The following is a 15,489-nucleotide window of genomic DNA, read 5'->3' as shown; positions in this document are numbered from 1 at the left end:
GCAAGTCGATTACATTTTACATTGAAATTCAAATCTCGCGCTTTTAGCTGCTTACACCAATGGGAACAGCCGAACTTAATTTGATTAAAAATGTTGGCACATTTTAACTAACCGACGCTATTGCCGCGGGCTATTGTTTTTCTGCCTGCTTCTTAGCCGGACCATTACTTAATTTGAAAACGAGAAAAATTTACGATTTCTATACCTGGCTATTTCGTAGAAAAAACATATATATTATTATGTATGAACAATGTATGAGAGAAACCCTGACCCTGTACACCCCAAATCATATTTTTAACTGAATAAAGGTTTGAAATAAAATTCTCCCTGAGCGGGGTTTGAACCCACGTTCCTCGTCACTAGTCGGGTGTCATAAACATTACACCACCAGGAAACCATGCTTGCTACACAGCAATCGAAGAGGTGGTTTACGTGATATATATTATTACGGAAAGTATAATTTCTCACGATTTTTAGGGGGGGAGGGGGGCTGAGGTGGATACCGGACCGATTTACAACTGACTTCGCTTGGAAAGCGAGCAGATCTCCTATATTTCAGACTCATTCAAAGTTCGGCTGTTTGATGAAATGCACCCAATTTGATTTACGCTTTGAATTCGCCATGTAAAAACACACAATATTCCCACTTCTAAATCCAAGTCCCGAGGCTGCCAATACCCAGTTCTGATCTATTATGCGCGTTTCCTACCCTCTCTGCGGCCTCGATTTTTGCTGTCGATGCAAAGGGCCAGCACAAAGCAGTATAAATTCGTGATCAGTGTCAGGGTGACAATTTAAGTGTCTTTCTTCTTGTATCAATGAAATGCATTCTTAAACAAAATATCGGTGACTGTGTATTCAGGAGCACGACGGTATTCAGAAGCAAATACTCCGTCCATGTCACCGGCAGTCGCAGAGGCCGCTCGAGGCTGTAGACGAGTTTTCTTTCATACGGTTCGGATCACACGAGTTCCCCTTCTCAATCCCGAGAGTAATAATTAATTGATGATTTTCACCACTCTTGCTTTAGTATCACTTTTTTGTACTGGACCCCGCGTATACGGGTATTAAGGTTACCTCTATTAGTCTTGCAACCGTCGGCAAGGCCTGTGTTACCCTTGTTGTCAAAACATACAATACAATTGTTCCTTTAAAAATTCCAGTGGAAAAAACCAAAACATTTCCCCTCCAATATCACAATATTTCGTTGTTTGCTTTGCTTTGGCTAATAAAATTGATGCCATAATCATTCCTGAGTGCCAAGAATGAAGGTAGAATCCTAGCGTCGTTTCGGGACGAGCCCAATCGAGGTGCACGTGGGAAAGAAGCTACAATCCTGTTGGCGAAGGCCGGAGTAAATTAGCTGGCCGCCACCGCAGTTCCCTGTTGTTCGCTTGTTGCAGATGGTTTGAGGTACATGTCACCTTTACTCGTACCAGCCAAGATGGCATCAACCTAGAGAACAGAATCATCAAAACAGTAAAGAGAATCCCAGCTTCGATGTGTAATGATGCAAAGAAATTAAGAATTGTGTACATGTACTGCCCTGAAGAGCACGAACATTCAGTTATATCAACTGAGTTAATTTAAGCACAATGACCCAGCGCAATAGGTAATAGATCAAAGACGAGAAGGAGTGTTTCATCGGATATCCAAACACCGAGAAGCGAATTGAAAAACGAGGCCGAAGGCCGAGTTTTTTTTACCGATTTCGAGGTGTTTGGATATCCGATGAAACACTCTTTCCAGTGTTTGATATTGCTTCTCAAAGAAATCAGTATTTTAAGAGAAGGATCAAACTTGGCGAAATTTAATACTAGTTAAGATCACATATCCAAACTTCCTTCACAGTAGTGATCTCTTTCGGTTTGAATTATGAATTATGAATGAGTTTGAGAAGTAAATATAAAGGATGACGTTTCGGGAGTTAGCTCATCGCAATAGCCTGTTCGCTCTGACAAGGGGTTAAATCTCTAAATATCTGCTTTCTAATCGCCCTACGTAGTGAATTAAAAAATTTACTTTTACCAACCAAATTCCGTGATTCACTGACCTACCGACGCATAACCAGTTTCTTCAGCCCCATTAACTGTTCTTCTTCCATGAAGAAAACAGACATGACTGACTTTCGGCAAAGTCAATTGAAAAGTCAAAAAAAAAAACCAATTGTATGCCTCGCAACATTTCAACGAAAAGAGTAGAAGGAGAGAATAGAAGAAGTTGAAGAATAGACAGGAACCCGATGTTGCACGCACAAGAGGGCTTGTCATTTTACACCAGTTATCAATCGAGCGTATTTTTGCCATACCTCTTTGACAATATTATTTCTAAATTCTGTCATCTGTTCTTGCAGAACCAGAGCATCCTCTTTCAGTTTCATCTGTCTTTCTCTAAGAGCTCCAAGCATTTCAAGATTGGTCTGCAAATACATAACAAAAACCAAGACCAACAAAAGGTTCGGGGCGAATCCTTACAAAAGGGAGCTTATTTAGCATGCGTGGTTTTTTAAAACACGGTCGGCAACCGGAAGTGAGTTGTTTTCCTTTTAAACACAAATAAATTATTTTATATTGCTTAGTATCTATTCTCTATTAGAGACGATTAGTCTAAAACTCTGGGAGACGCTACTGTCCTGACCTGCAGAAAGTTCACTTCCGGTTGCCGTCCAAGGCTCCTAAAACATCTCGAGCTTAAGCCCCCGATTAATCCTTTCTGTCGCAACGACGTGAAAACTTACATTGATCTTTTCCTTTTTTTTTCTAACACAATCTGCTACTACCAGCAAAACGCTCACCCTCAAAATCTTAGTGTTTTAAATTCTTATTTCCTTGCCTTGCAAAGGGGAAATTGACAAATGATTACTTGGATTGTCGGGACTTGGATAAGGACTATAAACACAGGCCCCGCCGCTAAACCCTAGTTCGTTAAGTTCTGTGGGAGATTAAATAACCCACACACAATTGAAATAATAATAATAATAATAATAATAATAATAATAATAATAATAATAATAATAATAATAATAAAAAAATTACACAAGTATTTTTTATCAGCTAAAACAAAACTATTGACTTGTTTCATTAAAAAATAGGTAGAAAACATTTCCCTTTATTGTTACTTATAGTAAAACCGTAAAAAACATCACTGTGTTTGTTGCACGAATCAACATTGATATCGCAATTGAATAATAATAATAATAATAATAATAATAATAATAATCAACTTTATTTATAGAAGGTAATACAAAACAGAAATCACTGAAAAACTAGTGGCTTACTCTGACACCTTAAAAACGCATGCACGAGGTCACGTGAACAAAAAAAGAGGTAAGCCAAGTGGAGTTTTCCGAGTGCTCCACATACACATTTTTAAACACTCCTGTTACCAACCGAGTTCTCTGGTGCGTACTGTAAGTTACGGTCCACGACCAAATTTTTTCCCGTTGATTTACGGCCTAAGCGTTTCGTTTAAATCAACGGGAAAAACGAGGATCTGTAACTTACAGTATGGACCGAGAAAACGAGGTTAGCGAGACATTTATCTATCTCCGGGGTAAACAGTAGCGCGGGAAAGGAAATCAATTGAAGTCAAGAGGAACGTTCAACTGCCACAAATGATTGGCCTGTGATAAAATACGAAAAACGAATAAACATTTTTGGCTTCTGAAATAATTGTTTGCAAGATTCAAATAAAAATTTCTTCACAAGACATGTTCCGAATTTAGCACGCCGGAGAGCAGGCCGTACTATAGAATTTAGTCCGCTAAATTAGCCAATAATTGAGATATAAAAAAAGATATATAGGACAACGATTTATGATAAACAAGAAGACACCTTAATTACCTCCGAAAGAAAGGAAAGAATAAAGGGCAGAGCATTCCAAATTCAGTGAACAGAAAAAAAAACACATTTTAACAAATGAAAGCGCTTTCTAAACCTTTGCAAACGCATTTACTTTCTAACAAAGCGTTCAACTGACCTTCATAAGCTCAAGTCCCTTGCACATCACTGGAGGGTCTGGTGTTGGCGTAATTTCTTCGGAGCTATCAGTCTCATCCCCGTACATTTTTCTTGAAGCAAAAACATAAACAGACAAAGGAACATACTGTATTGAGATTTGCAAATCGTGAAACTGTCTACTCTTTTCGGATAAGGGCTAAAAACCGTTAGTCCCGTCTCACAAACCTGGCTTGCAAAACAGTGAGCGCAAGCAATGAGAAAGTTGACATCCTGGGAGTCACGAGAATTTCCGGTAACCAAACGTTTCGTGTTTCCTTTGAAGGCACATGTTAGCGTAAGACATCTTTTAGTAGGAAGGCAGGCCCGCCTCTCATCAATGCATTCTCTCAATTGGTAGAGTCCTTAGGCGTTTAGCCATTTTGACGATGACGATTATCATGATGATGACGTTGATGACGATGTTGAAACAGTTGCTTAAAGGAGACAACGTTTTTGAGTGACAGTAGGGGTTTTTAACCAATTGACTCTTTGAACCGTCCCCCATTGACGAGGAAAATCGTTTGGCCTTAGACAAAAGAAAATCTAGTGTCACTCCCAGGGGTCAATGGCTCAACGTCAAAAAGAAATCGTGAGACACACACTTACAAAAATAAATACGTTTTGTACCAGCAACTGCTGATAACTGGCAATTTTAGTTCACTCGAGTCTCTTGTCGAAAGGGAGTCCAAGAAATTAACTTTCATTCTTATCGGTGTTACATTTAATTGTAACCATTGTTTCCGCTTACGAGGCATCATACACCAAAAAGACTTTTCAGACATTACGCCATGTTGGACAAATTTGTTCAAAGAATGGAGTTGTTTTCAATGGGCCATTTCCGAGTTGCAGTTAGTCTCGGTTTCGAGGTGAGTCTTGGTGCTCAACTACTGTAAGGGAAATGATATTGATTTGCATAAGAATAGGCAACTCATTGCCATTTGAATGGTTGTGCACCAGGACTCGCTTTGAAACTGAGGCATGCAGCAACTCGGAAATGAGCTATTGAGTGTCGAAAGTAATTAGCGAATTGCTTTGGTTTTGCATTACTTCAATTCGTGATTGGTTCAAAGTTCCCGCGCCATTCTTTCAACCAATCAGAAGTGAAACCAAAACCAATCGTGGCGCGCGCGTGCACGTTTTCCCGCGGTTTGTGTCGGCTAAAGGTAATTACGTCGAGTTTTGATTGGTTTACTGGATTGTCTCCGTCTTTTTTGATTCGCCAAAGTAATTACTTTGATTTTGGTTTTACGACACTCGATTGAAACTCGCTCTATTGTAACCGTGTTTCAAACCCGTTCCACCCGTTGCCAGGCAACTACTGGGACATCACCAAATATATATATATTTTACTTGAACTCACTTTAAGAACGAGGCTACATTGATTTTCAACATGACATTATTTAGTACCTGTTGAATTCTTCCTGTGACATGGACAGCGCCTGTGCATCAAGCTTCTCAATAAATGACAAAGCACAGCACTGTGGAGGGGAAAAGAAAGGTTAATTCCTTAACATTGGCGAGGACCGAATGTAGATTTTCGCTGTACATTGCGAGTAAAACTCGTGTTTGTTGGTTAGAACAAACAAGTCCGATTTCCAGACAGCGGTTCGTTGAGCCACGTGGTCGTAAGAGGATCAACAGTTCCGAGTAATCTGTTCTGGGCATACAGTATATGTACTTGCAGAAAGCGATCAATTAGTAAAACCTAATGCGCAACATCAGTAAGGAACTCGGCCACTCCTCGATATTGAAGACTGTCACCAAGGCACTGCCTGTATTGCATTTTAAAATTTCCAGTAAAAAAATAATCGTTATTATGTTATCATCACGCGTGATGATTACTAAATCTTTTCAGGGTCTTGCTGTAAGTTTCTCTTCCTTATTTCTTCCTGTTCAGTGAACGACCCCAGTGCAAATACTAGGGAGCTTAAGCACGCGCGTTTTTTCAGACCAGAACGACAACCGGAAGAGAACATTTCGCGAGCCGGGGAACAGTGGTGTCTCCCAGATTTTTTTTACTTATCATCTCTAATGGAGAAAGGATACTCACCAATGTAAATGTGGTTGTGTAAAGACAAGTTAAAAGGGAAAACAGCGCAGGTCCGGTTGCCGTCCGCATCTCAAAACCGCGCGTGCTTAAGCTCCCTAATTTAAACTCGGAAGAAACGCAGGCCATGACTCACAGTACTGAGCTCGAACTAAACTTGCTTAGTAAAAGGTGATATACATGTATTTATTAAATTCTCAACCCCCAATAATAAATTTCTAGCCTCATCGTTGGTTTACTGAATTTTCCTCACCACCGATAAAAACAGTTCACTCGCACTGTGCGCTCATTCGATTTTGAAATCACACGTATGATTTCAGACCAAATTGCACTCCACTCAGTTTAATTACCAATTATTTATACGAGACAAAATTATTATTTCGACCTTTGTTATTTTATAGGATTTGCTTTCGTCAAAAATTTGGCTACTTGCACCTTGTTGATTTTTTTACTACATCATGTCAATGCGTCCTCGTGTCTTTGCGTGCTCATGAAATAATCTAAGATTTACTTACCAAGTTTGTGAAGTAATAACCAGCTTCGCCCATCATCAATTTATTTGGATTACAAAATCGAGATATGTACCTGCAAAATAATGATGATAATGATAATAATTATAATAAAGCATTGACTTAAAAATAAAATAAAAGAATATTGCATCTATATTTTTTGTGCTTTTCGCCAGAAAATGTAGACATGGATACTTACTGCACATTGGAATGTAGCAAAGTAGGATTGGCTTTTAACACAACATAGATGAGACAGGGAAGAAAATCATCTGCGCTAACTGCTCCTCCAGCTGGTGTTGAAAGATGGATTATTTCTGGTAACAAGTTAAGGTTTTTTAACTATGGTTGTTCATAAATTAACAAGTAACCTGCACAAAGCTAAACTAATCAGAGTTTCATATTATGCCAGCCTTCTCAAAATTACAGGGCAGGGCAAGCAGTCTTTTTTCAAATCTTGGCAGTGTCTAGTGTTAATGAAATGAAGATATAACTTACTACACAACCTATTAAGACCAAAAAATCATTTCTTATTTTTCTCTCAATTAAAAAACTATGTTTATATAACTAAACACTAAGTGACCCAAGTTTTAAGCCTTGATTCAAAAAGGACACCTGTTCATTTTAACTGTTTAATGGTCCACCATTTCTACCTTTAAAATCTTGAAAACCTGGATCGAAGAGAAGATGACGTCAAAAACTCACTAGTTTAAGAATGCAATGCATGTGTAAGCATCTGAATTAATATGCAGCACAGGAGTTTCGTGCTTTCAGACTTTTAAAATTGTGTTTTGCATAGTAAGTAATAACTTTATTTAGACACGGTGAATTCATCAGGCATAACAACACTACAAGCTATAATATATCTATCTAAAAGTATAAAATTTCCTCGAAAATAAAGCTAAAATATTAAAATGTGTATAAATTATCCCCACCCCTGAAGAACTTAATAACCATGCTTTACAAGAATGCTGTGTATAAATGGTCAATAATTGTAATAAGCTGCATTTACATGCTGAAACTTTACACTAGTGAGTAAATGATGTCTCTTTTCCCTGGATCCAACCCTCTGATGTCCAAATGGTCAGTTTTGAACATGAGTACTGGCGGACCATGAGATCCAAAACTCACGCTCTTTGGATAAAAATCAAAGATCAAAATTTTGCCAGTCAGATGTTATGCAAGCATCTAAAGAAAATCAAAGGTTCCTGTGAGCCAGCTCATGGATAAATTGGATTTGAACTAGCAAGCGTTCCTCAGGTCTATCTCTTGGTAAATAATACGCATGCATGCGCCATGCAATTTCTCTGTGGTAACAATCCCTGAGCGGACTGTATCTCGGAGATAAGCGCACAGAGACATTATAACGCTTTTTTGATGGTAGAGATGAGATCATTGCATTGGATTGCAAAACCCAAGCTTAAACGGTAGTCCAACCCATGAGAATGCAATGGCACTGCATACCGCTGCATCAAAATAAATGACTTATCAAACCACCTGGTAGCAGTATCATTAGGGGATTCTTACGGAGCCTGCATTAATTTTCTTAGCCCACTCTGAAAAAGGCATTTGGAGAGGGCTTCATATAAATAAAATTAAAGTAAAAATAATTGGTAAAACCAAAGGGATTGAGAATTTTGCACATACTGTTAAAAAGGATACTGAAGATATTTTTACAGCACCGAACAATGCATGCCAACTTATCCTGAGGAGCTCTTCTAGTGTTTATTTCTACCAGATCTTTGAAAATAATGAAGAGAAAACCCAACTTAATAGTCATGCAGGTGATGTGATGAGATGATAAAATGTCATTTGAATCACTTTTAATGATTTGTGTAATGTATAATTCAAATGCCACACTCTAAAACAAGAATGTTACTGAGCTTTTTTAAGGCTATGTCAAGCTATGTTCATTTCATCTGAATCTGTCGCATACCCATGACATGTTGTTGTATTTCATTTCCTAGAGGTAGTTTCACTGGATCTACTGTACGACAAAATGCCTGTTACCCTGTTGTGAATCTTCAATCAACTGCTGCACTTTGTCATTATCAGTATTTATAGCAGCATCAAGATGCTGTGGGCAAATCCAGTTAAAGCTCCTAATGCGCTTCTGATTTTCTAGGTCCCTTGATTCATCATCTGTTGAGGCTGGGCAGAAAACTCTACAGACAAAAAAACAAAAAAAGCTTGTAAGTAAAATCAAAACAGCAAAATTTATTATAGTTAAAAACAAGGATGTGGTATACTAAAAGAAATAACCCCTTCCCCTAGTTTTGGTGAATTCAATGTTTTGCATCACAGACATTAGAAGAGAGGTTCCTCCAAAATGCAAATTACAGTGAATGAGATCTCAAAAAACACAAACAAACAATGAGGTTTGCAATGTTACAATCTGTTATTGCCATTTTTTATGTTTGTCAGCGACTGATTTACAAAATCACCAATCCACACCTTGACAAGGTACATCTTGTACATGTACTTGTCCTATCACACATTGATTCCTTGTGTTCAAGCCTCCAGTGAATTGTTTAGGTAGTAATGAAATGAAACTACCTTTGGATAATGAAACTTACATGCAATAATTATTAACAGTTATTTAGTTATACTTAAGTAAGCAGAGAGTGCAATATAAAATATCACGTACAGTGTACCTGTAGATGTAGCTCAAAATTAATAATTACATGTCACCCATTCCTTCCCAGGGTGACACTTAAAGATTTTACTCTGCCTGACACAAGACAATAATTTTACCTGTCAATGGGGGATGTAGCAAAAGGATGAAATGATAAGCGTCAAAGATCGCTACTTACAGTCTATACAGCTTTGTCATGACATATTTTTCTACACCATCCAGAGTTTTGTCAATAACTTCTTGTGGCTGGTTTTGGAAAAGAGGATGGATTTGAAGATGTTCTGCCATGGCCTTATAAAAACAAAACATAAAATGAGGTAATATCAAACAGTTCATGAAAATAGAAAGAGGTTACAGGTAGCCTACACTTTGTTTGAAGGATTTTTCGGTGACGTCCTTTAAGTGCACAGTATTTCAGTGGTTGTTTTTGTTATAATTTGTTGGTCAATATCCAGTTTCAATTCTCTAGTCCGAAGTCCACAGTCCACATTCTGTGATCCAATGATTGGGTTAAGTGTGATTGTGGATAGTTGTTTACATTTAAAACTGTTGTTAAAGGCCTTAATTCCAATCAAACACAGTAAACAGATGCTTTGCAAGTCTCTACAATGGTATTTAAAAATATTTCATACTTTTTTTTCTTAACAATAATAATTATTAATGGGAGTCATACAATAACCGGATATTGCATTGTGTGCAACAAAAACACACGATTCCTTAATACACATTTTCCCTGATAATCTGTCACATAGTCTTCTGTGGTTTAGTAATCATCGCCATTACCTCTGAAGAGAAATTTTACACATACGCCGCCAGATTACAAACCCTCAAAGTCCAAAAACGGAGTCGAATCCTATACTGTTTTAATAATAATTCTTACTTTTAACCGGCCTAAACACCAGACGATTTTACTCGTCAGTGGGGAACTCCTGGGAGTCAATGGGATAAAGAACCTTCCACGAAGGAAAACCATATTGTTTTCCATTGAGTAAATAAAAGAAAATCTGTCATATACACTTTAAGAATTACAGTAGCCATTTTTAACCTTAACACAACCACCAGCTTTCTACATGTACATACATGTACACTCATTAAACTCATCACCAATAGATGAGCTTGGGAACTGGTGCCTTAAAAGTTGGACAGGAGCCTGAGCGCCTCAGGCATAGCAAGGAGGTATCCATGGCAACCCTGCAAGCGGGAACCACCCCTGCATGCAGCCGCCAACTGGCACAGTCACACTGAAAGAATTCAGGGGAAAATAATCACCTGACCCCATACTTACCAATGCCCAGAGCAGGGAGGGACGGGCTGGGAGCCAGAATCCGCAAAGATTCGCTTAAGGACAGTGCCTACTAATTCAAAGGTATTTTTGCGCGGCTTACTGAATATGTGGGAAAAGCAGATCTTAACAAGTGTTATTGAAATCCAAAAAGAAAATTGGGGGTAACCACGCAATTTTTTTTTTAATACAAAGCAATGTATGGCATTTTTTTCCAAATTGAAGCTTAATTATATCTGAAAAATGTGTGGTTACCCCCAATTTTCTTTTTGGATACTAAGAGCACTTGCTAAGTTCTGCTTTCTCCGCACAGATTTGAACCACACAAAAATATCCCTGTATTAATAAGCACAACCCATAGGAGAGCCGAGTATCTCGAGATGCACAGAACGTATGCGCAATGACAATAGTAGCCACCGTCCTTAAGCAACAGATCTGGAAAGATCAGCTCAAAAAGGCTGGCATGAGATGCCATGTAAGTCGTGAGATAAGCAAAATTTGCGGCCACCCCACAGATCACATACACTTGAGGAGGAGACCGCTGACTGCATTGGCTTGCAATTTAACATTGCCTGAATTACATTTCTGGTTACTTCTGGTTGCCATCCACAGCTTAAAAACCTCTTGAGCTCAAGTTCCCTATTAAATCAACACTTACCCCATAAAAGTCGTGTACAATCTCACTCTGTTGGTCCACACTGAGAGATGAATCGCTTAACATCCGCTGGACAAACCTGCATGGCAATAAAAATAATTATGATGATGACGATGATGATGATGATGATAATAACAATAATAATATTAAATACTATTATTATTTGTTTATTGTATTCTTTTTCTAAATAGGAACTAAAAACTATTTATTGAAAAACTATCCTATAGATACAAAAGTTTACAAATTTAGTAACATTACAAGTATTGTACATGTACACTAAAATTCTGTTAATTTTGGATTTTTTAAAAGACAAAAACACGCTAAAGAAATAATAAAAAGAAATATATTTTTTTTCCTTAAGTAACGAATATACCTTTACGAAAATTTTGTATAGCTACAATCTTGAAAAAAACCTGTTGAGAAAACACTCCAGAAAATTATCCGTTTAAAAGCCGCCCTTGATGTATCTTGGTCAGAAATAATTAAACTACAGGACAGATGACAATATGTAGCAACATCAACTGAGGGGGGAGGAGAGGGGAGAGGAGAGTGGGAAGGGAAGTGTGTCACTATCTCAACAGTTTTGTCCAAGATTGTACAATGTAGCTCTCTAGAGAAAGTAACTGTCGGAATATATTAATATCATCATCATCATCATATCATCATCATTATGATTATCATAAGTAATCTTATTAACAAAATAGAGGAATGTCCATGTAGCATCGCCTTTAAATATACATGAAACAGTGAATTTTTGCTGCTAGTTGACTGCCACCTGCAATAACTTCAAAACATTACAGTTTACATTGTGGTTGCAAATTTGATAGAGCATTACAAGCAAGTAATTGTGTTCAACTTACAACTTGCATTTCTCATTGACATCTTGAGCAGCAGGCTTTTTGAGTGTCTTCAAAAACTCACGGAAACCACTAGCCATCTTTGAGGGCTCAACTAAAAATCAATAGAAATTGGACTTTGCTTCATTTCATGCATCCACTTACCTTGGCAAATCAAAATAAAGAAAATTTTGGCCAATGGGTAATTTCCAGTTATCATGAGACCGTTAAATGTAGTTACTTTTTAAAAGGTATTGGAATGCTATCTCTGAGTCAAAATTTTCAGAATCTCTAGTTTCAGAATCTCCATGTCAACACATTCCAAATTAAAATAGTTTTTTACCAAGAATTTTACGGTAAAAATGTCAAGAACTTAAGGCTAACTTTGCTGAAGATTTATTAATAAAAATAATTGAATAGAAAATACTGCACTGTGATACTACCAGTAATTGAATAGAAAAAATACTTTTGGTATGAATTAAGATAATAATCTCAAATTTTTAAATAAAACCCTGTTTTGTCCTAAAGAGTCCAATTCGTTGCAGTTTACCTAGGGATGGAAAAGCATTTGCAGCTGGACTTCCATCTGGTAACGATGTCCTACCAGGACTCTTCTTAAATAGTTTCTTAACACTTTGCCTGGAGGAATAAAATCATAAAGAAAGTTTTGTGTTTGCTACTGACTACAGACCTCAGACTAAGCATAACTATATTATTCTATTATACAAATAATAATAATAATAATAATAATAATAATAATAATAATAATAATTAAAGTAGTAATAAATATATTACTATTACTATTACTATTACTATTACTATTACTATTACTATTACTATTACTATTACTATTACTATTAATATTAATACCTGGGAAATTTTTTAAAAAATGTGAACAGACATGCCAAAAAATGTAAAATGGAATCTAAGGGTTTTCAATAGGAATTGTAGTAGGTGGCAAAACCTGAGGAGTTGGTGGAAAATGGACAGTGCGCTTTTCGAGTGCTGAGGCACGAGCTTGCAGGGGGGTGGAGGAAAAATTTTGAAATTTGGGCCTCTATTTTGTTTTTCATGAACAAAACCAATACAAGGCTCATGTTCTGTGCGAATGTTCCTCATGTTGTTCGTAAAATTTAGGGTTATTTCTAAGGAAAAATAGCCGTTGAGTTCACATGCAATGGCTGCCTCTTATTGAAAACCCTGTATCTGCCTCTTACTTCTTTGACTCCAACTGAAACTTCTTTTTTTCTTCAAACTTGTTAAATTTAAGCTTCCCTGTTTCCACTTCCTCATGTCCTACAAGAAATGACACAAAGTTTAATACATATAAAGTCTCAAAATAATACTAAAAAAATCTATGAATATCTGAAGTCATTAGTCATAGGTCACCCTGCATAATGTTCCCTGGACACAGGGTTCGTGCTGGATTTTGTGTAATATAAAATTTGAGGAGTATTCAAGGAGTTTTCAAGAACAAGAAATTAAGTTTTCAATGAATGTATGTTAGAAGATTTCTACATCAAGCCATATAGTGTACATCATGTTTCAGTGTTTTCTTTGCTGAAAAAGCCTGCATGTCCTGTGAGTTAAGTGGACACACCTAGCATTCTATTTTTTGCATTTAATCTTATCTTCAATAGTCAAATTTGGGCTCAATTTTTGAACTGTCTCAGTCTTTAACTCAGCATAATGCAATCTCAACAATTTTCACCCAAGCAAAAATTCAAGGAGTTTTCAAGCAGTTTCCCACCAAATCCTTTTTTCAAGGGCTTTTCAAGCGCCCCGGAAGTCCAATTAAAACTAAATTCCAGGGCTTTTCAAGGACTTCAAGGAGTAGCACAAACCCTGTGGACAAGAACACGACGAGTGCATTGAGGTATCAGCTGATGAAAATGTTCACGCACAAAGTGTACAGTCCAGATATTAGTGCATGTGTTGTGAAAATTTAATTATGTCCTGTGACCAATTAGAATCTTGTGATCTAAAGCTGTAAGCACATGATTGGTTCATTCAACTGATATAAAATTACCAGTAATAGGATTATGATCAGTTGACAAGTTGCAGACAAGATTAATTTTAACAATAATTCTTAAGAAAATACTTTAGGTTATTTACATTGTACATGTAGGTATTTTCACAGTGGTGTTTTGTATTTCAACTGAGACCAAACCCAATCTTTCAAGATGTCATAGACCAAGAGCAGGTGTGCTTCACACGAGGTATTCTAAATACATCGACACTGAGCAATGTTCAGCACAAGTGAGAAAATGTAAAACTTGAAGTTGTTGGTAAATAAAAGGTGAAATTTGCTAAGGAGAGCCTCTAGGAGGTTTGGCACTCACATTACGGGCTTTTGAAGTGTTCCTACAGTCCATGTACCCATGTAACCTGTGTTTAGCCTTGAATTGTTCAAAATATTTACGGTATTTTGTCTTGTTTTGGTACTTAATGTATTAATTTATCTTTTCTTATGTATCACCAGGTGAATCAAATAGCTAAACAATTTGCCCCACAGAAGACATGGTCCAATGAGACAACAACTAATAATCATGTGTAGGTACTGTCATTATTTTCACTGAAGCCAAATGGATCAGGGATCTAGTATTCTTCACAAGAAAGGATTGTAAATGTATTAAATTTACCGTATAAATTTCTTACTAGTGTTAATTTAAATAAATTAATACCGTAATTCATTCCACAGATGATTGCTTCAAAATAATTGAAATCATGAAGCCTGGGTTCTGAATATTATTGTTTTTAAAAATGGATTATCACTGAGTTCCAGAGAGGGCAGAGATTCATATTGATTTGCACCATCTCTCCAATGACAGCTGACATTGGCCTTTCCTTAAAACTCCTCCTTATTGTGAATACGTTCTGCGCATCTTGAGATACTCGGATTTCCTATGGGTGGTGCTTATTAATACAGGGATATTTTTGCGTGGTTCACAACTATGCGAAAACGAAGAACTCAGCAAGTGCTCTTGCCGTCCAAAAAGAAAATTGGGGGTAACCACGCATTATTCAGATACAATTAAGCTTCAATTTGGAAATGAATGCCATATTGTATTTTAAAGCTTTTTACAAATATTGTAAAATGCGTAGTTACCCCCAATTTTCTTCTTGGATTTCAATAACATATGTTAACCCATTGACTTCCAGGGGTTCCCCATTGACGAGTAAAATCGTCTGGCGTTAGACAGAGTACAGTGTGTAATAATAGGCTGATTTAGCAACAGAACGGGAACGTCAGTGGCGACGGCGTGCGCAGAAAAAACACCAATGAGAATTCAAAATAGAATAGACTTCCACTCTTTTTTTTTCTATTCTAAATTCTCATTAGTAGTTTTGCTGCGCGCGACGTCGGCACTGACGTTCCCGTTCTTTTGCTAAATCAGCCTACTAAGTCTGGGCGGTTTCAGCCGGTTTGGACATCAAAGGGTTAAGATCTGCTTTTCCTGAAAATTCAGTAAACTGCGCAAAAATACCTTTGAATTAGTAGGCACCGTCCTTAAATCAGAGGGTAAATA

General features: G+C 37.2%; 1 protein-coding gene across 1 annotated transcript in view; it reads right to left on the bottom strand.

The window, feature by feature from the left end:
* Positions 1-478: 478 nt before the first annotated feature.
* LOC137993229 (rab5 GDP/GTP exchange factor-like) overlaps positions 479-15,489 on the bottom strand; it is a 17,887-nt gene continuing 2,876 nt past the window's right edge. The window contains exons 3-15 of the mRNA XM_068838946.1: positions 13,177-13,255; positions 12,510-12,598; positions 11,984-12,074; positions 11,127-11,202; positions 9,365-9,477; positions 8,562-8,716; positions 8,214-8,291; positions 6,754-6,868; positions 6,561-6,630; positions 5,406-5,476; positions 3,979-4,069; positions 2,309-2,419; positions 479-1,455 (exon numbers count right to left, since the gene is read on the bottom strand). Of these exons, the coding sequence (XP_068695047.1) occupies positions 1,360-1,455; positions 2,309-2,419; positions 3,979-4,069; positions 5,406-5,476; positions 6,561-6,630; positions 6,754-6,868; positions 8,214-8,291; positions 8,562-8,716; positions 9,365-9,477; positions 11,127-11,202; positions 11,984-12,074; positions 12,510-12,598; positions 13,177-13,255 (1,235 nt within the window). The 3' untranslated portion in view covers positions 479-1,359. The remainder of the gene's footprint in view (positions 1,456-2,308; positions 2,420-3,978; positions 4,070-5,405; positions 5,477-6,560; positions 6,631-6,753; positions 6,869-8,213; positions 8,292-8,561; positions 8,717-9,364; positions 9,478-11,126; positions 11,203-11,983; positions 12,075-12,509; positions 12,599-13,176; positions 13,256-15,489) is intronic.

This window comes from Montipora foliosa, chromosome 2 (genome assembly GCF_036669935.1).
Source record: "Montipora foliosa isolate CH-2021 chromosome 2, ASM3666993v2, whole genome shotgun sequence".
Lineage (NCBI taxonomy): Eukaryota > Metazoa > Cnidaria > Anthozoa > Scleractinia > Acroporidae > Montipora > Montipora foliosa.
Note: the sequence above shows the minus strand (reverse complement) of the source record. Positions and strands in the feature narration are given on the sequence as shown.